Source organism: Telmatherina bonti (assembly GCF_933228915.1).
Source record: "Telmatherina bonti genome assembly, chromosome: 2".
Classification (NCBI taxonomy): Eukaryota; Metazoa; Chordata; class Actinopteri; order Atheriniformes; family Telmatherinidae; genus Telmatherina; species Telmatherina bonti.
Genome location: NC_136620.1, coordinates 4,712,016 through 4,738,363, shown reverse-complemented (window position 1 = coordinate 4,738,363; position 26,348 = coordinate 4,712,016). Strand labels below are relative to the sequence as shown.

Below are 26,348 nucleotides of genomic sequence, written 5' to 3'. Positions count from 1 at the left end.
TCTGGTTACTTGGTGATCGGGTCACATGATCGTTTGGTTACATGGTGATCGGGTCACATGACTGTCGGGTCACATGATCATCTGGTTACATGGTGATCGGGTCACATGATCGTTTGGTTACATGGTGATCGGGTCACATGACTGTCGGGTCACATGATCATCTGGTTACATGGTGATCGGGTCACATGATCGTCTGGTTACATGGTGATCGGGTCGCATGACTGTCGGGTCACATGATCGTCTGGTTACATGGTGATCGGGTCACATGATCGTCTGGTTACATGGTGATTGTGTCACATGATCGTCTGGTTACATGGTGTCCGGGTCACATGACTGTCAGGTCACATGATCGTCTGGTTACATGGTGATTGGGTCACATGACTGACGGGTCACATGATCGTCTGGTTACATGGTGATCGGGTCACATGATCGTTTGGTTACATGGTGATCGGGTCACATGACTGTCGGGTCACATGATCATCTGGTTACATGGTGATCGGGTCACATGATCGTCTGGTTACATGGTGATCGGGTCGCATGACTGTCGGGTCACATGATCGTCTGGTTACATGGTGATCGGGTCACATGATCGTCTGGTTACATGGTGATTGTGTCACATGATCGTCTGGTTACATGGTGATCGGGTCACATGATCGTCTGGGTACATGATGACCGGGTCACATGACTGTGGGGTCACAAGATCGTCTGGTTACATGGTGATCAGGTCACATGATCGTCTGGTTACATGGTGTCCGGGTCACATGACTGATGGGTCACATGATCGTCTGGTTACATGGTGATCGGGTCACATGACTGTCGGGTCACATGATCGTCTGGTTACATGGTGATCGGGTCAAATGATCGTCTGGTTACATGGTGTCCGGGTCACATGATCGTCTGGTTACATGGTTACCGGATCACATGATTGTGGTTACATGATTACCGGGTCACATGACTGTTGGCTCACATGATCGTCTGGTTACATGGTGATTGTGTCACATGATCGTCTGGTTACATGGTGATTGGGTCACATGACTGACGGGTCACATGATCGTCTGGTTACATGGTGATCGGGTCACATGACTGTGGGGTCACAAGATCGTCTGGTTACATGGTGATCAGGTCACATGATCGTCTGGTTACATGGTGTCCGGGTCACATGACTGTCAGGTCACATGATCGTCTGGTTACATGGTCATTGGGTCACATGACTGACGGGTCACATGATCGTCTGGTTACATGGTGATCGGGTCACATGATCGTCTGGTTACATGGTGAGCGGGTCACATGACTGTCGGGTCACATGATCGTCTGGTTACATGGTGATTGGGTCACATGACTGTCGGGTCACATGATCGTCTGGTTACATGGTGATCGGGTCACATGACTGATGGGTCACATGATCGTCTGGTTACATGGTGATCGGGTCACATGACTGTCGGGTCACATGATTGTCTGGTTACATGGTGATCAGGTCAAATGATCGTCTGGTTACATGGTTACCGGGTCACATGACTCTCGGATCACATGATTGTCTGGTTACATGGTGATCAGGTCACATGATCGCCTGGTTACATGATTACCGGGTCGCATGACTGTCGGGTCACATGATCGTCTGGTTACATGGTTACCGGATGACATGATTGTGGTTACATGATTACCGGGTCACATGACTGTTGGCTCACATGATCGTTTGGTTACATGGTGATTGGGTTACATGATCGTCTGGATACATGGAGATCGGGTCACATGATCATCTGGTTACGTGGTGATTGGGTCACATGACTGTCGGGTCCATGATCGTCTGGTTACATGGTGATCGGGTCACATGATCGTCTGGTTACATGGTGATCGGGTTACATGATCATCTGGTTACATGGTGATCAGGTCACATGATCGTCTGGTTACATGGTGATCAGGTCACATGATCGTCTGGTTACATGGTGATCAGGTCACATGATCGTCTGGTTACATGGTGTCTGGGTCACATGACTGTCGGGTCATATGATCGTCTGGTTACATGGTGATCAGGTCAAATGATCGTCTGGTTACATGGTGACCGGGTCACATGATCGTCTGGTTACGTGGTGATCAGGTCACATGATCGTCTGGTTACATGGTGTCTGGGTCACATGACTGTCGGGTCATATGATCGTCTGGTTATATAGTGATCAGGTCACATGATCATCTGGTTACATGGTGTCCGGGTCACATGACTGTCAGGTCACATGATCGTCTGGTTACTTGGTGATCGGGTCACATGATCGTTTGGTTACATGGTGATCGGGTCACATGACTGTCGGGTCACATGATCATCTGGTTACATGGTGATCGGGTCACATGATCGTTTGGTTACATGGTGATCGGGTCACATGACTGTCGGGTCACATGATCATCTGGTTACATGGTGATCGGGTCACATGATCGTCTGGTTACATGGTGATCGGGTCGCATGACTGTCGGGTCACATGATCGTCTGGTTACATGGTGATCGGGTCACATGATCGTCTGGTTACATGGTGATTGTGTCACATGATCGTCTGGTTACATGGTGTCCGGGTCACATGACTGTCAGGTCACATGATCGTCTGGTTACATGGTGATTGGGTCACATGACTGACGGGTCACATGATCGTCTGGTTACATGGTGATCGGGTCACATGATCGTTTGGTTACATGGTGATCGGGTCACATGACTGTCGGGTCACATGATCATCTGGTTACATGGTGATCGGGTCACATGATCGTCTGGTTACATGGTGATCGGGTCGCATGACTGTCGGGTCACATGATCGTCTGGTTACATGGTGATCGGGTCACATGATCGTCTGGTTACATGGTGATCGGGTCACATGATCGTCTGGGTACATGATGACCGGGTCACATGACTGTGGGGTCACAAGATCGTCTGGTTACATGGTGATCAGGTCACATGATCGTCTGGTTACATGGTGTCCGGGTCACATGACTGATGGGTCACATGATCGTCTGGTTACATGGTGATCGGGTCACATGACTGTCGGGTCACATGATCGTCTGGTTACATGGTGATCGGGTCACATGATCGTCTGGTTACATGGTGATCGGGTCAAATGATCGTCTGGTTACATGGTGTCCGGGTCACATGATCGTCTGGTTACATGGTTACCGGATCACATGATTGTGGTTACATGATTACCGGGTCACATGACTGTTGGCTCACATGATCGTCTGGTTACATGGTGATTGTGTCACATGATCGTCTGGTTACATGGTGATTGGGTCACATGACTGACGGGTCACATGATCGTCTGGTTACATGGTGATCGGGTCACATGACTGTGGGGTCACAAGATCGTCTGGTTACATGGTGATCAGGTCACATGATCGTCTGGTTACATGGTGTCCGGGTCACATGACTGTCAGGTCACATGATCGTCTGGTTACATGGTCATTGGGTCACATGACTGACGGGTCACATGATCGTCTGGTTACATGGTGATCGGGTCACATGATCGTTTGGTTACATGGTGATCGGGTCACATGACTGTCGGGTCACATGATCATCTGGTTACATGGTGATCGGGTCACATGATCGTCTGGTTACATGGTGATCGGGTCGCATGACTGTCGGGTCACATGATCGTCTGGTTACATGGTGATCGGGTCACATGATCGTCTGGTTACATGGTGATTGTGTCACATGATCGTCTGCTTACATGGTGATCGGGTCACATGATCGTCTGGGTACATGATGACCGGGTCACATGACTGTGGGGTCACAAGATCGTCTGGTTACATGGTGATCAGGTCACATGATCGTCTGGTTACATGGTGTCCGGGTCACATGACTGATGGGTCACATGATCGTCTGGTTACATGGTGATCGGGTCACATGACTGTCGGGTCACATGATCGTCTGGTTACATGGTGATCGGGTCACATGATCGTCTGGTTACATGGTGATCAGGTCAAATGATCGTCTGGTTACATGGTGTCCGGGTCACATGATCGTCTGGTTACATGGTGATCGGGTCACATGATCGTCTGGTTACATGGTGATCGGGTCGCATGACTGTCGGGTCACATGATCGTCTGGTTACATGGTGATCGGGTCACATGATCATCTGGATACATGGAGATCGGGTCACATGATCATTTAGTTACGTGGTGATTGGGTCACATGACTGTCGGGTCACATGATCGTCTGGTTACATGGTGATCGGGTCACATGATCGTCTGGGTACATGATGACCGGGTCACATGACTGTGGGGTCACAAGATCGTCTGGTTACATGGTGATCGGGTCACATGACTGTCGGGTCACATGATCGTCTGGTTACATGGTGATCGGGTCACATGATCGTCTGGTTACATGGTGATCGGGTCACATGATCATCTGGTTACATGGTGATCGGTTCACATGATTGTCTGGTTCATGGTGATCGGGTCACATGATCATCTGGTTACATGGTGATCGGGTCACATGATTGTCTGGTTCATGGTGATCGGGTCACATGATCGTCTGGTTACATGGTGAGCGGGTCACATGACTGTCGGGTCACATGATCGTCTGGTTACATGGTGATCGGGTCACATGATTGTCTGGTTACATGGTGTCCGGGTCACATGGTCGTCTGGTTACATGGTGATTGGGTCACATGACTGTCGGGTCACATGATCGTCTGCCTACATGGTGATAGGGTCACATGATCATCTGGTTACATGGTGATCGGGTCACATGATCGTTTGGTTACATGGTGATCGGGTCACATGACTGTCGGGTCACATGATCATCTGGTTACATGGTGATCGGGTCACATGATCGTCTGGTTACATGGTGATCGGGTCGCATGACTGTCGGGTCACATGATCGTCTGGTTACATGGTGATCGGGTCACATGATCGTCTGGTTACATGGTGATTGTGTCACATGATCGTCTGGTTACATGGTGATCGGGTCACATGATCGTCTGGGTACATGATGACCGGGTCACATGACTGTGGGGTCACAAGATCGTCTGGTTACATGGTGATCAGGTCACATGATCGTCTGGTTACATGGTGTCCGGGTCACATGACTGATGGGTCACATGATCGTCTGGTTACATAGTGATCGGGTCACATGACTGTCGGGTCACATGATCGTCTGGTTACATGGTGATCGGGTCACATGATCGTCTGGTTACATGGTGATCAGGTCAAATGATCGTCTGGTTACATGGTGTCCGGGTCACATGATCGTCTGGTTACATGGTGATAGGGTCACATGACTGTCGGGTCACATGATCGTCTGGTTACATGGTGATCGGGTCACATGATCGTCTGGTTACATGGTGTCCGGGTCACATGGTCGTCTGGTTACATGGTGATTGGGTCACATGACTGTCGGGTCACATGATCGTCTGGTTACATGGTGATAGGGTCACATGATCATCTGGTTACATGGTGATCGGATCACATGATCGTCTGGTTACATGGTGATCGGGTCACATGATTGTCTGGTTACATGGTGACCGGGTCACATGATCGTCTGGTTACATGGTGATCGGGTCACATGATCATCTGGTTACATGGTGATCGGTTCACATGATTGTCTGGTTCATGGTGATCGGGTCACATGATCATCTGGTTACATGGTGATCGGTTCACATGATTGTCTGGTTCATGGTGATCGGGTCACATGATCATCTGGTTACATGGTGATCGGGTCACATGATTGTCTGGTTCATGGTGATCGGGTCACATGATCGTCTGGTTACATGGTGAGCGGGTCACATGACTGTCGGGTCACATGATCGTCTGGTTACATGGTGTTCGGGTCACATGATCGTCTGGTTACATGGTGACCGGGTCACATGACTGTCGGGTCACATGATCGTCTGGGTACATGGTGATTGGGTCACATGACTGTCGGGTCACATGATCGTCTGGTTACATGGTGATCGGGTCACATGATCGTCTGGGTACATGATGACCGGGTCACATGACTGTGGGGTCACAAGATCGTCTGGTTACATGGTGATCGGGTCACATGACTGTCGGGTCACATGATCGTCTGGTTACATGGTGATCGGGTCACATGATCGTCTGGTTACATGGTGATCGGGTCACATGATCGTCTGGTTACATGGTGTCCGGGTCACATGACTGTCAGGTCACATGATCGTCTGGTTACATGGTGATTGGGTCACATGACTGACGGGTCACATGATCGTCTGGTTACATGGTGATCGGGTCACATGATCGTTTGGTTACATGGTGATCGGGTCACATGACTGTCGGGTCACATGATCATCTGGTTACATGGTGATCGGGTCACATGATCGTCTGGTTACATGGTGTCCGGGTCACATGACTGTCAGGTCACATGATCGTCTGGTTACGTGGTGATTGGTTCACATGACTGACGGGTCACATGATCGTCTGGTTACATGGTGATCGGGTCACATGATCGTCTGGTTACATGGTGATTGGGTCACATGACTGTCGGGTCACATGATCGTCTGGTTACATGGTGATAGGGTCACATGATCATCTGGTTACATGGTGATCGGATCACATGATCGTCTGGTTACATGGTGATCGGGTCACATGATTGTCTGGTTACATGGTGACCGGGTCACATGATCGTCTGGTTACATGGTGATCGGGTCACATGATCGTCTGGTTACATTGTGATCGGGTCACATGATCGTCTGGTTACATGGTGATCGGGTCACATGATCATCTGGTTACATGGTGATTGGGTCACATGATCATCTGGTTACATGGTGATCGGTTCACATGATTGTCTGGTTCATGGTGATTGGGTCACATGATCATCTGGTTACATGGTGATCGGGTCACATGATTGTCTGGTTCATGGTGATCGGGTCACATGATCATCTGGTTACATGGTGATCGGGTCACATGATTGTCTGGTTCATGGTGATCGGGTCACATGATCGTCTGGTTACATGGTGAGCGGGTCACATGACTGTCGGGTCACATGATCGTCTGGTTACATGGTGTTCGGGTCACATGATCGTCTGGTTACATGGTGACCGGGTCACATGACTGTCGGGTCACATGATCGTCTGGTTACATGGTGATTGGGTCACATGACTGTCGGGTCACATGATCGTCTGGTTACATGGTGATCGGGTCACATGATCGTCTGGTTACATGGTGTCCGGGTCACATGATCGTCTGGTTACATGGTTACCGGATCACATGATTGTGGTTACATGATTACCGGGTCACATGACTGTTGGCTCACATGATCGTTTGGTTACATGGTGATTGGGTCACATGATCATCTGGATACATGGAGATCGGGTCACATGATCATTTGGTTACGTGGTGATTGGGTCACATGACTGTCGGGTCACATGATCGTCTGGTTACATGGTGATCGGGTCACATGATCGTCTGGGTACATGATGACCGGGTCACATGACTGTGGGGTCACAAGATCGTCTGGTTACATGGTGATCGGGTCACATGACTGTCGGGTCACATGATCGTCTGGTTACATGGTGATCGGGTCACATGATCGTCTGGTTACATGGTGATCGGGTCACATGATCGTCTGGTTACATGGTGTCCGAGTCACATGACTGTCAGGTCACATGATCGTCTGGTTACATGGTGATTGGGTCACATGACTGACGGGTCACATGATCGTCTGGTTACATGGTGATCGGGTCACATGATCGTTTGGTTACATGGTGATCGGGTCACATGACTGTCGGGTCACATGATCATCTGGTTACATGGTGATCGGGTCACATGATCGTCTGGTTACATGGTGTCCGGGTCACATGACTGTCAGGTCACATGATCGTCTGGTTACGTGGTGATTGGTTCACATGACTGACGGGTCACATGATCGTCTGGTTACATGGTGATCGGGTCACATGATCGTCTGGTTACATGGTGATTGGGTCACATGACTGTCGGGTCACATGATCGTCTGGTTACATGGTGATAGGGTCACATGATCATCTGGTTACATGGTGATCGGATCACATGATCGTCTGGTTACATGGTGATCGGGTCACATGATTGTCTGGTTACATGGTGACCGGGTCACATGATCGTCTGGTTACATGGTGATCGGGTCACATGATCGTCTGGTTACATTGTGATCGGGTCACATGATCGTCTGGTTACATGGTGATCGGGTCACATGATCATCTGGTTACATGGTGATTGGGTCACATGATCATCTGGTTACATGGTGATCGGTTCACATGATTGTCTGGTTCATGGTGATTGGGTCACATGATCATCTGGTTACATGGTGATCGGGTCACATGATTGTCTGGTTCATGGTGATCGGGTCACATGATCGTCTGGTTACATGGTGAGCGGGTCACATGACTGTCGGGTCACATGATCGTCTGGTTACATGGTGATCGGGTCACATGATCGTCTGGTTACATGGTGACCGGGTCACATGACTGTCGGGTCACATGATCGTCTGGTTACATGGTGATCAGGTCACATGATCGTCCGGTTACATGGTGACCGGGTCACATGATCGTCTGGTTTCATGGTAATCAGGTCACATGATCGTCTGGTTACATTGTGACCAAGTCACATGATCGTCTGGTTACATGGTGACCGGGTCACATGATCGTCTGGTTACATGGTGTCTGGGTCATATGACTGTCGGGTCATATAATCGTCTGGTTATATGGTGATCAGGTCAAATGATCGTCTGGTTACATGCTGACCGGGTCACATGACTGTTGGGTCACATGATTGTCTGGTTACATGGTGATCAGGTCACATGATCATCTGGTTACATGGTGTCTGGGTCACATGACTGTCGGGTCATATGATCGTCTGGTTACATGGTGATCAGGTCAAATGATCGTCTGGTTACATGGTGTCCGGGTCACATGACTGATGGGTCACATGATCGTCTGGTTACATGGTGATCGGGTCACATGACTGTCGGGTCACATGATTGTCTGGTTACATGGTGATCGGGTCAAATGATCGTCTGGTTACATGGTGATCAGGTCAAATGATCGTCTGGTTACATGGTTACCGGGTCACATGACTCTCGGATCACATGATTGTCTGGTTACATGGTGATCAGGTCACATGATCGTCTGGTTACATGATTACCGGGTCACATGACTGTCGGGTCACATGATCGTCTGGTTACATGGTTACCGGATGACATGATTGTGGTTACATGATTACCGGGTCACATGACTGTCGGGTCCATGATCGTCTGGTTACATGGTGATCGGGTCACATGATCGTCTGGTTACATGGTGATCGGGTTACATGATCATCTGGTTACATGGTGATCAGGTCACATGATCGTCTGGTTACATGGTGATCAGGTCACATGATCGTCTGGTTACATGGTGTCTGGGTCACATGACTGTCGGGTCATATGATCGTCTGGTTATATAGTGATCAGGTCACATGATCATCTGGTTACATGGTGTCCGGGTCACATGACTGTCAGGTCACATGATCGTCTGGTTACATGGTGATAGGGTCACATGACTGACGGGTCACATGATCGTCTGGTTACTTGGTGATCGGGTCACATGATCGTTTGGTTACATGGTGATCGGGTCACATGACTGTCGGGTCACATGATCATCTGGTTACATGGTGATCGGGTCACATGATCGTCTGGTTACATGGTGATCGGGTCGCATGACTGTCGGGTCACATGATCGTCTGGTTACATGGTGATCGGATCACATGATCGTCTGGTTACATGGTGATTGTGTCACATGATCGTCTGGTTACATGGTGATCGGGTCACATGATCGTCTGGGTACATGATGACCGGGTCACATGACTGTGGGGTCACAAGATCGTCTGGTTACATGGTGATCAGGTCACATGATCGTCTGGTTACATGGTGTCCGGGTCACATGACTGTCAGGTCACATGATCGTCTGGTTACATGGTGATTGGGTCACATGACTGACGGGTCACATGATCGTCTGGTTACATGGTGATCGGGTCACATGATCGTTTGGTTACATGGTGATCGGGTCACATGACTGTCGGGTCACATGATCATCTGGTTACATGGTGATCGGGTCACATGATCGTCTGGTTACATGGTGATCGGGTCGCATGACTGTCGGGTCACATGATCGTCTGGTTACATGGTGATCGGGTCACATGATCGTCTGGTTACATGGTGATTGTGTCACATGATCGTCTGGTTACATGGTGATCGGGTCACATGATCGTCTGGGTACATGATGACCGGGTCACATGACTGTGGGGTCACAAGATCGTCTGGTTACATGGTGATCAGGTCACATGATCGTCTGGTTACATGGTGTCCGGGTCACATGACTGATGGGTCACATGATCGTCTGGTTACATGGTGATCGGGTCACATGACTGTCGGGTCACATGATCGTCTGGTTACATGGTGATCGGGTCACATGATCGTCTGGTTACATGGTGATCGGGTCAAATGATCGTCTGGTTACATGGTGTCCGGGTCACATGATCGTCTGGTTACATGGTGATCAGGTCACATGATCGTCTGGTTACATGGTGTCCGGGTCACATGACTGATGGGTCACATGATCGTCTGGTTACATGGTGATCGGGTCACATGACTGTCGGGTCACATGATCGTCTGGTTACATGGTGATCGGGTCACATGATCGTCTGGTTACATGGTGATCGGGTCAAATGATCGTCTGGTTACATGGTGTCCGGGTCACATGATCGTCTGGTTACATGGTTACCGGATCACATGATTGTGGTTACATGATTACCGGGTCACATGACTGTTGGCTCACATGATCGTTTGGTTACATGGTGATTGGGTCACATGATCATCTGGATACATGGAGATCGGGTCACATGATCATTTGGTGACGTGGTGATTGGGTCACATGACTGTCGGGTCACATGATCGTCTGGTTACATGGTGATCGGGTCACATGATCGTCTGGGTACATGATGACCGGGTCACATGACTGTGGGGTCACAAGATCGTCTGGTTACATGGTGATCGGGTCACATGACTGTCGGGTCACATGATCGTCTGGTTACATGGTGATCGGGTCACATGATCGTCTGGTTACATGGTGTCCGGGTCACATGACTGTCAGGTCACATGATCGTCTGGTTACATGGTGATTGGGTCACATGACTGACGGGTCACATGATCGTCTGGTTACATGGTGATCGGGTCACATGATCGTTTGGTTACATGGTGATCGGGTCACATGACTGTCGGGTCACATGATCATCTGGTTACATGGTGATCGGGTCACATGATCGTCTGGTTACATGGTGTCCGGGTCACATGACTGTCAGGTCACATGATCGTCTGGTTACGTGGTGATTGGTTCACATGACTGACGGGTCACATGATCGTCTGGTTACATGGTGATCGGGTCACATGATCGTTTGGTTACATGGTGATCGGGTCACATGACTGTCGGGTCACATGATCATCTGGTTACATGGTGATCGGGTCACATGATCGTCTGGTTACATGGTGATCGGGTCACATGTCTGGTTACATGGTGATCGGGTCACATGATCGTCTGGTTACATGGTGATTGTGTCACATGATCGTCTGGTTACATGGTGATCGGGTCACATGATCGTTTGGTTACATGGTGATCGGGTCACATGACTGTCGGGTCACATGATCATCTGGTTACATGGTGATCGGGTCACATGATCGTCTGGTTACATGGTGATCGGGTCGCATGACTGTCGGGTCACATGATCGTCTGGTTACATGGTGATCGGGTCACATGATCGTCTGGTTACATGGTGATTGTGTCACATGATCGTCTGGTTACATGGTGATCGGGTCACATGATCGTCTGGGTACATGATGACCGGGTCACATGACTGTGGGGTCACAAGATCGTCTGGTTACATGGTGATCAGGTCACATGATCGTCTGGTTACATGGTGTCCGGGTCACATGACTGATGGGTCACATGATCGTCTGGTTACATGGTGATCGGGTCACATGATCGTCTGGTTACATGGTGATCGGGTCAAATGATCGTCTGGTTACATGGTGTCCGGGTCACATGATCGTCTGGTTACATGGTTACCGGATCACATGATTGTGGTTACATGATTACCGGGTCACATGACTGTTGGCTCACATGATCGTTTGGTTACATGGTGATTGGGTCACATGATCATCTGGATACATGGAGATCGGGACACATGATCATTTGGTTACGTGGTGATTGGGTCACATGACTGTCGGGTCACATGATCGTCTGGTTACATGGTGATCGGGTCACATGATCGTCTGGGTACATGATGACCGGGTCACATGACTGTGGGGTCACAAGATCGTCTGGTTACATGGTGATCGGGTCACATGACTGTCGGGTCACATGATCGTCTGGTTACATGGTGATCGGGTCACATGATCGTCTGGTTACATGGTGATCGGGTCACATGATCATCTGGTTACATGGTGATCGGTTCACATGATTGTCTGGTTCATGGTGATCGGGTCACATGATCATCTGGTTACATGGTGATCGGGTCACATGATTGTCTGGTTCATGGTGATCGGGTCACATGATCGTCTGGTTACATGGTGAGCGGGTCACATGACTGTCGGGTCACATGATCGTCTGGTTACATGGTGATCGGGTCACATGATTGTCTGGTTACATGGTGTCCGGGTCACATGGTCGTCTGGTTACATGGTGATTGGGTCACATGACTGTCGGGTCACATGATCGTCTGCCTACATGGTGATAGGGTCACATGATCATCTGGTTACATGGTGATCGGGTCACATGATCGTTTGGTTACATGGTGATCGGGTCACATGACTGTCGGGTCACATGATCATCTGGTTACATGGTGATCGGGTCACATGATCGTCTGGTTACATGGTGATCGGGTCGCATGACTGTCGGGTCACATGATCGTCTGGTTACATGGTGATCGGGTCACATGATCGTCTGGTTACATGGTGATTGTGTCACATGATCGTCTGGTTACATGGTGATCGGGTCACATGATCGTCTGGGTACATGATGACCGGGTCACATGACTGTGGGGTCACAAGATCGTCTGGTTACATGGTGATCAGGTCACATGATCGTCTGGTTACATGGTGTCCGGGTCACATGACTGATGGGTCACATGATCGTCTGGTTACATGGTGATCGGGTCACATGACTGTCGGGTCACATGATCGTCTGGTTACATGGTGATCGGGTCACATGATCGTCTGGTTACATGGTGATCAGGTCAAATGATCGTCTGGTTACATGGTGTCCGGGTCACATGATCGTCTGGTTACATGGTGATAGGGTCACATGACTGTCGGGTCACATGATCGTCTGGTTACATGGTGTCCGGGTCACATGATCGTCTGGTTACATGGTGTCCGGGTCACATGGTCGTCTGGTTACATGGTGATTGGGTCACATGACTGTCGGGTCACATGATCGTCTGGTTACATGGTGATCGGGTCACATGATCATCTGGTTACATGGTGATCGGATCACATGATCGTCTGGTTACATGGTGATCGGGTCACATGATTGTCTGGTTACATGGTGACCGGGTCACATGATCGTCTGGTTACATGGTGATCGGGTCACATGATCATCTGGTTACATGGTGATCGGTTCACATGATTGTCTGGTTCATGGTGATCGGGTCACATGATCATCTGGTTACATGGTGATCGGGTCACATGATTGTCTGGTTCATGGTGATCGGGTCACATGATCGTCTGGTTACATGGTGAGCGGGTCACATGACTGTCGGGTCACATGATCGTCTGGTTACATGGTGATTGGGTCACATGACTGTCGGGTCACATGATCGTCTGGTTACATGGTGATCGGGTCACATGACTGATGGGTCACATGATCGTCTGGTTACATGGTGATCGGGTCACATGACTGTCGGGTCACATGATTGTCTGGTTACATGGTGATCAGGTCAAATGATCGTCTGGTTACATGGTTACCGGGTCACATGACTCTCGGATCACATGATTGTCTGGTTACATGGTGATCAGGTCACATGATCGCCTGGTTACATGATTACCGGGTCGCATGACTGTCGGGTCACATGATCGTCTGGTTACATGGTTACCGGATGACATGATTGTGGTTACATGATTACCGGGTCACATGACTGTTGGCTCACATGATCGTTTGGTTACATGGTGATTGGGTTACATGATCGTCTGGATACATGGAGATCGGGTCACATGATCATCTGGTTACGTGGTGATTGGGTCACATGACTGTCGGGTCCATGATCGTCTGGTTACATGGTGATCGGGTCACATGATCGTCTGGTTACATGGTGATCGGGTTACATGATCATCTGGTTACATGGTGATCAGGTCACATGATCGTCTGGTTACATGGTGATCAGGTCACATGATCGTCTGGTTACATGGTGATCAGGTCACATGATCGTCTGGTTACATGGTGTCTGGGTCACATGACTGTCGGGTCATATGATCGTCTGGTTACATGGTGATCAGGTCAAATGATCGTCTGGTTACATGGTGACCGGGTCACATGATCGTCTGGTTACGTGGTGATCAGGTCACATGATCGTCTGGTTACATGGTGTCTGGGTCACATGACTGTCGGGTCATATGATCGTCTGGTTATATAGTGATCAGGTCACATGATCATCTGGTTACATGGTGTCCGGGTCACATGACTGTCAGGTCACATGATCGTCTGGTTACTTGGTGATCGGGTCACATGATCGTTTGGTTACATGGTGATCGGGTCACATGACTGTCGGGTCACATGATCATCTGGTTACATGGTGATCGGGTCACATGATCGTTTGGTTACATGGTGATCGGGTCACATGACTGTCGGGTCACATGATCATCTGGTTACATGGTGATCGGGTCACATGATCGTCTGGTTACATGGTGATCGGGTCGCATGACTGTCGGGTCACATGATCGTCTGGTTACATGGTGATCGGGTCACATGATCGTCTGGTTACATGGTGATTGTGTCACATGATCGTCTGGTTACATGGTGTCCGGGTCACATGACTGTCAGGTCACATGATCGTCTGGTTACATGGTGATTGGGTCACATGACTGACGGGTCACATGATCGTCTGGTTACATGGTGATCGGGTCACATGATCGTTTGGTTACATGGTGATCGGGTCACATGACTGTCGGGTCACATGATCATCTGGTTACATGGTGATCGGGTCACATGATCGTCTGGTTACATGGTGATCGGGTCGCATGACTGTCGGGTCACATGATCGTCTGGTTACATGGTGATCGGGTCACATGATCGTCTGGTTACATGGTGATTGTGTCACATGATCGTCTGGTTACATGGTGATCGGGTCACATGATCGTCTGGGTACATGATGACCGGGTCACATGACTGTGGGGTCACAAGATCGTCTGGTTACATGGTGATCAGGTCACATGATCGTCTGGTTACATGGTGTCCGGGTCACATGACTGATGGGTCACATGATCGTCTGGTTACATGGTGATCGGGTCACATGACTGTCGGGTCACATGATCGTCTGGTTACATGGTGATCGGGTCACATGATCGTCTGGTTACATGGTGATCGGGTCAAATGATCGTCTGGTTACATGGTGTCCGGGTCACATGATCGTCTGGTTACATGGTTACCGGATCACATGATTGTGGTTACATGATTACCGGGTCACATGACTGTTGGCTCACATGATCGTCTGGTTACATGGTGATTGTGTCACATGATCGTCTGGTTACATGGTGATTGGGTCACATGACTGACGGGTCACATGATCGTCTGGTTACATGGTGATCGGGTCACATGACTGTGGGGTCACAAGATCGTCTGGTTACATGGTGATCAGGTCACATGATCGTCTGGTTACATGGTGTCCGGGTCACATGACTGTCAGGTCACATGATCGTCTGGTTACATGGTCATTGGGTCACATGACTGACGGGTCACATGATCGTCTGGTTACATGGTGATCGGGTCACATGATCGTTTGGTTACATGGTGATCGGGTCACATGACTGTCGGGTCACATGATCATCTGGTTACATGGTGATCGGGTCACATGATCGTCTGGTTACATGGTGATCGGGTCGCATGACTGTCGGGTCACATGATCGTCTGGTTACATGGTGATCGGGTCACATGATCGTCTGGTTACATGGTGATTGTGTCACATGATCGTCTGGTTACATGGTGATCGGGTCACATGATCGTCTGGGTACATGATGACCGGGTCACATGACTGTGGGGTCACAAGATCGTCTGGTTACATGGTGATCAGGTCACATGATCGTCTGGTTACATGGTGATCGGGTCACATGATCGTCTGGTTACATGGTGATCGGGTCACATGATCATCTGGTTACATGGTGATCGGTTCACATGATTGTCTGGTTCATGGTGATCGGGTCACATGATCATCTGGTTACATGGTGATCGGGTCACATCACATGATTGTCTGGTTCATGGTGATCGGGTAACATGATCGTCTGGTTACATGGTGAGCGGGTCACATGACTGTCGGGTCACATGATCGTCTGGTTACATGGTGATCGGGTCACATGATTGTCTGGTTACATGGTGTCCGGGTCACATGGTCGTCTGGTTACATGGTGATTGGGTCACATGACTGTCGGGTCACATGATCGTCTGCCTACATGGTGATAGGGTCACATGATCATCTGGTTACATGGTGATCGGGTCACATGATCGTTTGGTTACATGGTGATCGGGTCACATGACTGTCGGGTCACATGATCATCTGGTTACATGGTGATCGGGTCACATGATCGTCTGGTTACATGGTGATCGGGTCGCATGACTGTCGGGTCACATGATCGTCTGGTTACATGGTGATCGGGTCACATGATCGTCTGGTTACATGGTGATTGTGTCACATGATCGTCTGGTTACATGGTGATCGGGTCACATGATCGTCTGGGTACATGATGACCGGGTCACATGACTGTGGGGTCACAAGATCGTCTGGTTACATGGTGATCAGGTCACATGATCGTCTGGTTACATGGTGTCCGGGTCACATGACTGATGGGTCACATGATCGTCTGGTTACATGGTGATCGGGTCACATGACTGTCGGGTCACATGATCGTCTGGTTACATGGTGATCGGGTCACATGATCGTCTGGTTACATGGTGATCAGGTCAAATGATCGTCTGGTTACATGGTGTCCGGGTCACATGATCGTCTGGTTACATGGTGATAGGGTCACATGACTGTCGGGTCACATGATCGTCTGGTTACATGGTGTCCGGGTCACATGATCGTCTGGTTACATGGTGTCCGGGTCACATGGTCGTCTGGTTACATGGTGATTGGGTCACATGACTGTCGGGTCACATGATCGTCTGGTTACATGGTGATCGGGTCACATGATCATCTGGTTACATGGTGATCGGATCACATGATCGTCTGGTTACATGGTGATCGGGTCACATGATTGTCTGGTTACATGGTGACCGGGTCACATGATCGTCTGGTTACATGGTGATCGGGTCACATGATCATCTGGTTACATGGTGATCGGTTCACATGATTGTCTGGTTCATGGTGATCGGGTCACATGATCATCTGGTTACATGGTGATCGGGTCACATGATTGTCTGGTTCATGGTGATCGGGTCACATGATCGTCTGGTTACATGGTGAGCGGGTCACATGACTGTCGGGTCACATGATCGTCTGGTTACATGGTGATTGGGTCACATGACTGTCGGGTCACATGATCGTCTGGTTACATGGTGATCGGGTCACATGACTGATGGGTCACATGATCGTCTGGTTACATGGTGATCGGGTCACATGACTGTCGGGTCACATGATTGTCTGGTTACATGGTGATCAGGTCAAATGATCGTCTGGTTACATGGTTACCGGGTCACATGACTCTCGGATCACATGATTGTCTGGTTACATGGTGATCAGGTCACATGATCGCCTGGTTACATGATTACCGGGTCGCATGACTGTCGGGTCACATGATCGTCTGGTTACATGGTTACCGGATGACATGATTGTGGTTACATGATTACCGGGTCACATGACTGTTGGCTCACATGATCGTTTGGTTACATGGTGATTGGGTTACATGATCGTCTGGATACATGGAGATCGGGTCACATGATCATCTGGTTACGTGGTGATTGGGTCACATGACTGTCGGGTCCATGATCGTCTGGTTACATGGTGATCGGGTCACATGATCGTCTGGTTACATGGTGATCGGGTTACATGATCATCTGGTTACATGGTGATCAGGTCACATGATCGTCTGGTTACATGGTGATCAGGTCACATGATCGTCTGGTTACATGGTGATCAGGTCACATGATCGTCTGGTTACATGGTGTCTGGGTCACATGACTGTCGGGTCATATGATCGTCTGGTTACATGGTGATCAGGTCAAATGATCGTCTGGTTACATGGTGACCGGGTCACATGATCGTCTGGTTACGTGGTGATCAGGTCACATGATCGTCTGGTTACATGGTGTCTGGGTCACATGACTGTCGGGTCATATGATCGTCTGGTTATATAGTGATCAGGTCACATGATCATCTGGTTACATGGTGTCCGGGTCACATGACTGTCAGGTCACATGATCGTCTGGTTACTTGGTGATCGGGTCACATGATCGTTTGGTTACATGGTGATCGGGTCACATGACTGTCGGGTCACATGATCATCTGGTTACATGGTGATCGGGTCACATGATCGTTTGGTTACATGGTGATCGGGTCACATGACTGTCGGGTCACATGATCATCTGGTTACATGGTGATCGGGTCACATGATCGTCTGGTTACATGGTGATCGGGTCGCATGACTGTCGGGTCACATGATCGTCTGGTTACATGGTGATCGGGTCACATGATCGTCTGGTTACATGGTGATTGTGTCACATGATCGTCTGGTTACATGGTGTCCGGGTCACATGACTGTCAGGTCACATGATCGTCTGGTTACATGGTGATTGGGTCACATGACTGACGGGTCACATGATCGTCTGGTTACATGGTGATCGGGTCACATGATCGTTTGGTTACATGGTGATCGGGTCACATGACTGTCGGGTCACATGATCATCTGGTTACATGGTGATCGGGTCACATGATCGTCTGGTTACATGGTGATCGGGTCGCATGACTGTCGGGTCACATGATCGTCTGGTTACATGGTGATCGGGTCACATGATCGTCTGGTTACATGGTGATTGTGTCACATGATCGTCTGGTTACATGGTGATCGGGTCACATGATCGTCTGGGTACATGATGACCGGGTCACATGACTGTGGGGTCACAAGATCGTCTGGTTACATGGTGATCAGGTCACATGATCGTCTGGTTACATGGTGTCCGGGTCACATGACTGATGGGTCACATGATCGTCTGGTTACATGGTGATCGGGTCACATGACTGTCGGGTCACATGATCGTCTGGTTACATGGTGATCGGGTCACATGATCGTCTGGTTACATGGTGATCGGGTCAAATGATCGTCTGGTTACATGGTGTCCGGGTCACATGATCGTCTGGTTACATGGTTACCGGATCACATGATTGTGGTTACATGATTACCGGGTCACATGACTGTTGGCTCACATGATCGTCTGGTTACATGGTGATTGTGTCACATGATCGTCTGGTTACATGGTGATTGGGTCACATGACTGACGGGTCACATGATCGTCTGGTTACATGGTGATCGGGTCACATGACTGTGGGGTCACAAGATCGTCTGGTTACATGGTGATCAGGTCACATGATCGTCTGGTTACATGGTGTCCGGGTCACATGACTGTCAGGTCACATGATCGTCTGGTTACATGGTCATTGGGTCACATGACTGACGGGTCACATGATCGTCTGGTTACATGGTGATCGGGTCACATGATCGTTTGGTTACATGGTGATCGGGTCACATGACTGTCGGGTCACATGATCATCTGGTTACATGGTGATCGGGTCACATGATCGTCTGGTTACATGGTGATCGGGTCGCATGACTGTCGGGTCACATGATCGTCTGGTTACATGGTGATCGGGTCACATGATCGTCTGGTTACATGGTGATTGTGTCACATGATCGTCTGGTTACATGGTGATCGGGTCACATGATCGTCTGGGTACATGATGACCGGGTCACATGACTGTGGGGTCACAAGATCGTCTGGTTACATGGTGATCAGGTCACATGATCGTCTGGTTACATGGTGTCCGGGTCACATGACTGATGGGTCACATGATCGTCTGGTTACATGGTGATCGGGTCACATGACTGTCGGGTCACATGATCGTCTGGTTACATGGTGATCGGGTCACATGATCGTCTGGTTACATGGTGATCAGGTCAAATGATCGTCTGGTTACATGGTGTCCGGGTCACATGATCGTCTGGTTACATGGTGATCGGGTCACATGATCGTCTGGTTACATGGTGATCGGGTCGCATGACTGTCGGGTCACATGATCGTCTGGTTACATGGTGATCGGGTCACATGATCGTCTGGGTACATGATGACCGGGTCACATGACTGTGGGGTCACAAGATCGTCTGGTTACATGGTGATCGGGTCACATGACTGTCGGGTCACATGATCGTCTGGTTACATGGTGATCGGGTCACATGATCGTCTGGTTACATGGTGATCGGGTCACATGATCATCTGGTTACATGGTGATCGGTTCACATGATTGTCTGGTTCATGGTGATCGGGTCACATGATCATCTGGTTACATGGTGATCGGGTCACATGATTGTCTGGTTCATGGTGATCGGGTCACATGATCGTCTGGTTACATGGTGAGCGGGTCACATGACTGTCGGGTCACATGATCGTCTGGTTACATGGTGATCGGGTCACATGATTGTCTGGTTACATGGTGTCCGGGTCACATGGTCGTCTGGTTACATGGTGATTGGGTCACATGACTGTCGGGTCACATGATCGTCTGCCTACATGGTGATAGGGTCACATGATCATCTGGTTACATGGTGATCGGGTCACATGATCGTTTGGTTACATGGTGATCGGGTCACATGACTGTCGGGTCACATGATCATCTGGTTACATGGTGATCGGGTCACATGATCGTCTGGTTACATGGTGATCGGGTCGCATGACTGTCGGGTCACATGATCGTCTGGTTACATGGTGATCGGGTCACATGATCGTCTGGTTACATGGTGATTGTGTCACATGATCGTCTGGTTACATGGTGATCGGGTCACATGATCGTCTGGGTACATGATGACCGGGTCACATGACTGTGGGGTCACAAGATCGTCTGGTTACATGGTGATCAGGTCACATGATCGTCTGGTTACATGGTGTCCGGGTCACATGACTGATGGGTCACATGATCGTCTGGTTACATGGTGATCGGGTCACATGACTGTCGGGTCACATGATCGTCTGGTTACATGGTGATCGGGTCACATGATCGTCTGGTTACATGGTGATCAGGTCAAATGATCGTCTGGTTACATGGTGTCCGGGTCACATGATCGTCTGGTTACATGGTGATAGGGTCACATGACTGTCGGGTCACATGATCGTCTGGTTACATGGTGATCGGGTCACATGATCGTCTGGTTACATGGTGTCCGGGTCACATGGTCGTCTGGTTACATGGTGATTGGGTCACATGACTGTCGGGTCACATGATCGTCTGGTTACATGGTGATAGGGTCACATGATCATCTGGTTACATGGTGATCGGATCACATGATCGTCTGGTTACATGGTGATCGGGTCACATGATTGTCTGGTTACATGGTGACCGGGTCACATGATCGTCTGGTTACATGGTGATCGGGTCACATGATCATCTGGTTACATGGTGATCGGTTCACATGATTGTCTGGTTCATGGTGATCGGGTCACATGATCATCTGGTTACATGGTGATCGGTTCACATGATTGTCTGGTTCATGGTGATCGGGTCACATGATCATCTGGTTACATGGTGATCGGGTCACATGATTGTCTGGTTCATGGTGATCGGGTCACATGATCGTCTGGTTACATGGTGAGCGGGTCACATGACTGTCGGGTCACATGATCGTCTGGTTACATGGTGTTCGGGTCACATGATCGTCTGGTTACATGGTGACCGGGTCACATGACTGTCGGGTCACATGATCGTCTGGTTACATGGTGATTGGGTCACATGACTGTCGGGTCACATGATCGTCTGGTTACATGGTGATCGGGTCACATGATCATCTGGTTACATGGTGATCGGGTCACATGATTGTCTGGTTCATGGTGATTGGGTCACATGATCGTCTGGTTACATGGTGATCGGGTCACATGATCGTCTGGTTACATGGTGACCAGGTCACATGACAGTCGGGTCACATGATCGTCTGGTTACATGGTGATCGGGTCACATGATTATCTGGTTACATGGTGATTGGGTCACATGATCGTCTGGTTACATGGTGACCAGGTCACATGACAGTCGGGTCACATGATCGTCTGGTTACATGGTGACCAGGTCACATGACAGTCGGGTCACATGATCGTCTGGTTACATGGTGATCGGGTCACATGATTGTCTGGTTACATGGTGATTGGGTCACATGATCGTCTGGTTACATGGTGATCGGGTCACATGACTGTCGGGTCACATGATTCTCTGGTTACATGGTGATCAGGTCACATGATCGTCTGGTTACATGGTGATCGGGTCACATGATCGTCTGGTTACATGGTGATCGGGTCACATGACTGTCGGGTCACATGATTCTCTGGTTACATGGTGATCAGGTCACATGACTGCCGGGTCACATGATTGTCTGGTTACATGGTGATCGGGTCACATGATCGTCTGGTTACATGGTGATCGGGTCACATGACTGTCGGGTCACATGATTCTCTGGTTACATGGTGATCAGGTCACATGACTGTCGGGTCACATGATCGTCTGGTTACATGGTGATCGGGTCACATGATCGTCTGGTTACATGGTGATCAGGTCACAGTTGACTGATTTTTCACCTCTTTGACCTTCAGAGCTGTTTTAAACTCGTCCAGGTCGATCTCTTTGTCATCCCCAGCGATGGTCTCAAACTGTTTGGTGACCCAGTCCAACCAGCGAGTGTCTTCATCCACAGTCATGGTACAGGGCTGGAGGAAACACAGGGACCAGACAGGGCCAGTTTGTTCCAGTTTTAGGACAACGTTGACAGATTGAACTTTATTTATCTCAGTGGAGAAATTTTGCGTCCAGTCCAAGATGAGACAAAAACATGCATACTGGTACGGGATGAGGCAGACTGAGGCAGCAGACACTGGGCAGCGCACCTTCCTTGAAGACTGGAAAGAAAAACATGAGGTAAACATGTGGTAGAGGGAAAACATTAACAGAGCCGAGCCATTCTGATCCAGTTTCAGGACAAGGTCCTGTTGCTAATCCTGGCCTCCGTATGTCATTTCATTTTTTATTTTACACTTACAAAGTTTACTTAACGCTGCAGATGTCCAGCTGTCGTCTCGCTTCCCTCCATGTTTACTGACTGCAGCTGTTCCAGCGGCCTCATGTAGGTGTTATTAACAACACCCAAAAACACGGAGAAACTATGTAATAACACATAACGCACTCTGACAGGCAGTCCTACTGATTCCACCTGGTCTCCACTCTACCTAACCTCATTCTCTCCTTCTCTGCCAGATTATCAGCTTCCTGCCTGCCTGAAATCCTGCCTTCTCTGACTGGCTTCTAGACTGCCAACCGGCTCTGGTTCTCCAATCTCCCCTCTTGCCTGTTTGCTTCTAGATCCTGACCATTGCCTGACCTCTGACCTTACCTCTTGGATTGTAGATTTTTCAGCTTCCATCCGACCTTCAGGGCCAGCCAAGTCTTATTCGACCCATCCCCTGGCTCCAATAATGCACTTTCTTTTGTACGACTACTCCTGCGTGTGGTTGAATGTCTGGGTCCTCACGGCAGCAAGGGGCGGGGACCCTGGTGGTCCAATCCCCGGCTGCAGAAGCTGGCTCTAGGGACGTGGAACGTCACCTCTCTGGTGGGGAAGGAGCCTGAGCTTGTGCGCGAGGTTGAGCGGTTCCGGCTAGATATAGTTGGACTCACCTCGACGCATGGCTTGGGCTCTGGAACCAGTACCCTCGAAAGGGGCTGGACTTTCTTCCACTCTGGAGTTGCTCATGGTGAGAGGCGCCGAGCAGGTGTGGGCATTCTCATCAGCCCCCAGCTTGGTGCCTGCATGTTGGGGTTTACCCCGGTGGATGAAAGGGTAGTTTCCCTCCCCCTCCGGGTGGGGGGACGGGTTCTGACTGTTGTCTGTGCTTATGCACCGAACAGCAGTTCAGAGTACCCACCCTTTCTGGAGTCCTTGGAGGGAGTGCTGGAGGGTGCTCCTTCAGGGGACTCCATTGTTCTGCTGGGGGACTTCAATGCTCACGTGGGCAATGACAGTGAGACCTGGAGGGGAGTGATTGGGAGGCATGGTCCCCCCCCCTCTGAACCCAAATGGTGTTTTGTTATTGGACTTCTGTGCTCGTCATGGATTGTCCATAACGAACACCATGTTCCAACATAAGAGTGTCCATATGTACACCTGGCATCAGGACTCCCTGGGCCGCAGTTTGATGATCGATTTTGTAGTCGTATCGTCGGACCTGCGGCCACATGCCTTGGACACCCGGGTGAAGAGGGGGGCGGAGCTTCAACTGATCACCACCTGGTGGTGAGTTGTCTCAGATGGTGGGGGAGGAAGCCGGTCAGAGCTGGCAGGCCCAAACGTGTTGTGAGGGTCTGCTGGGAACGTCTGGCTGAGTCCCCTGTCAGAGCGAGCTTCAACTCCCACCTTCAGCAGAGCTTCAACCATGTCCCGAGTGAGGCGGGGGACATTGAGTCCGAATGGGCTGTGTTCCGTGCCTCTATTGCTGAGGCGGCCAGCCGGAGCTGTGGCTTTAAGGTCGTTGGTGCCTGTCGGTAATCCCAGGACTCGTTGGTGGACACCAACAGTGAGGGATGCCGTCAAGCTGAAGAAGGAGTCCTATCGGGCCTTCTTGGCCTGTGGGACTCTGGAGGCAGCTGATGGGTACCGACAGGCCAAGCGGCATGCGGCTTCGGCTGTTGCCGAGGAAAAACTCGGGCATGGGAGGAGTTTGGCGAGGCCATGGAGAAAGACTTCCGGACGGCTTCGAGGTGATTCCTGCCCACCATCCGGCGGCTCAGGAGGGGGAAGCAGTGCTCCATCAACACTGTGTACAGTGGAGGTGGGGAGCTGCTGACCTCAACTCGGGACGTAGTGGGTCGGTGGAAGGAATACTTCGAAGACCTCCTCAATCCTACCAACACGTCTTCCGATGAGGAGGCAGAGCTGGTGGACTCAGGGGTGGACTCTCCTATCTCTGGGGCTGAAGTCGCTGAGGTGGTCGAAAAGCTCCTTGGCGGCAAGGCCCCGGGGGTGGATGAGATCCGCCCGGAGTTCCTTAAGGCTCTGGATGCTGTGGGGCTGTCCTGGTTGACACGCCTCTGCAGCATCGCGTGGACATCGGGGGCAGTACTGCTGGATTGGCAGACTGGGGTGGTGGTCCCCCTTTTTAAGAAGGGGGACCGGAGGGTGTGTTCCAATTACAGGGGAATCACACTCCTCAGCCTCCCTGGTAAGGTCTATTCAGGGGTCCTGGAGAGGAGGGTCCGCCGGATAGTCGAATCCCGGATTGAGGAGGAGCAGTGTGGTTTTCGTCCTGGTCGCAGAACAGTGGACCAGCTCTATACCCTCTTTGGGGTCCTGGAGGGGGCATGGGAGTTTGTCCAACCAGTCTACATGTGTTTTGTGGACCTGGAGAAGGTGTTCGACTATGTCCCCCGGGGGCTCCTGTGGGGGGTACTCCGGCAGTATGGGGTACCGGACACCCTTGTGCGAGCTGTCCGGTCCCTGTACAACAGGTGTCAGAGCTTGGTCCGCATTGCCGGTAGTAAGTCGGATTCGTTTCCGGTGAGGGTTGGACTCCGCCAAGGCTGCCCTTTATCACCGATTCTGTTCATAACTTATATGGACAGAATTTCTAGGTGCAGCCGAGGTGTTGAGGGGATCCGGCTTGGTGGCCTCAGGATTGGGTCCCTGCTTTTTGCGGATGACGTGGTTCTGTTGGCTTCATCTGGTCGTGATCTCCAGCTCTCGCTTGAGCGATTCGCGGCCGAGTGTGAAGCGGCTGGGATGAGAATCAACACCTCCAAATCTGAGACCATGGTCCTCAGCCGGAATAGGGTGGATTGTCCTCTCCAGGTCGGGAGTCAGGTCCTGCCTCAAGTGGAGGAGTTTAAATATCTCGGGGTCTTGTTCACGAGTGAGGGAA

At 50.2% G+C, this 26,348-nt stretch overlaps 1 protein-coding gene across 1 annotated transcript in view; it reads right to left on the bottom strand.

Annotated features, from left to right (window-relative positions):
- nox5 (NADPH oxidase, EF-hand calcium binding domain 5) overlaps window positions 1-23,138 on the bottom strand; it is a gene marked incomplete at both ends in the record, with an annotated part of 135,121 nt that extends 111,983 nt beyond the window's left edge. Inside the window, one exon of the mRNA XM_079251762.1 lies at window positions 23,019-23,138. Coding sequence (XP_079107888.1) covers window positions 23,019-23,138 — 120 coding nt within the window. The remainder of the gene's footprint in view (window positions 1-23,018) is intronic.
- Window positions 23,139-26,348: the final 3,210 nt, after the last annotated feature.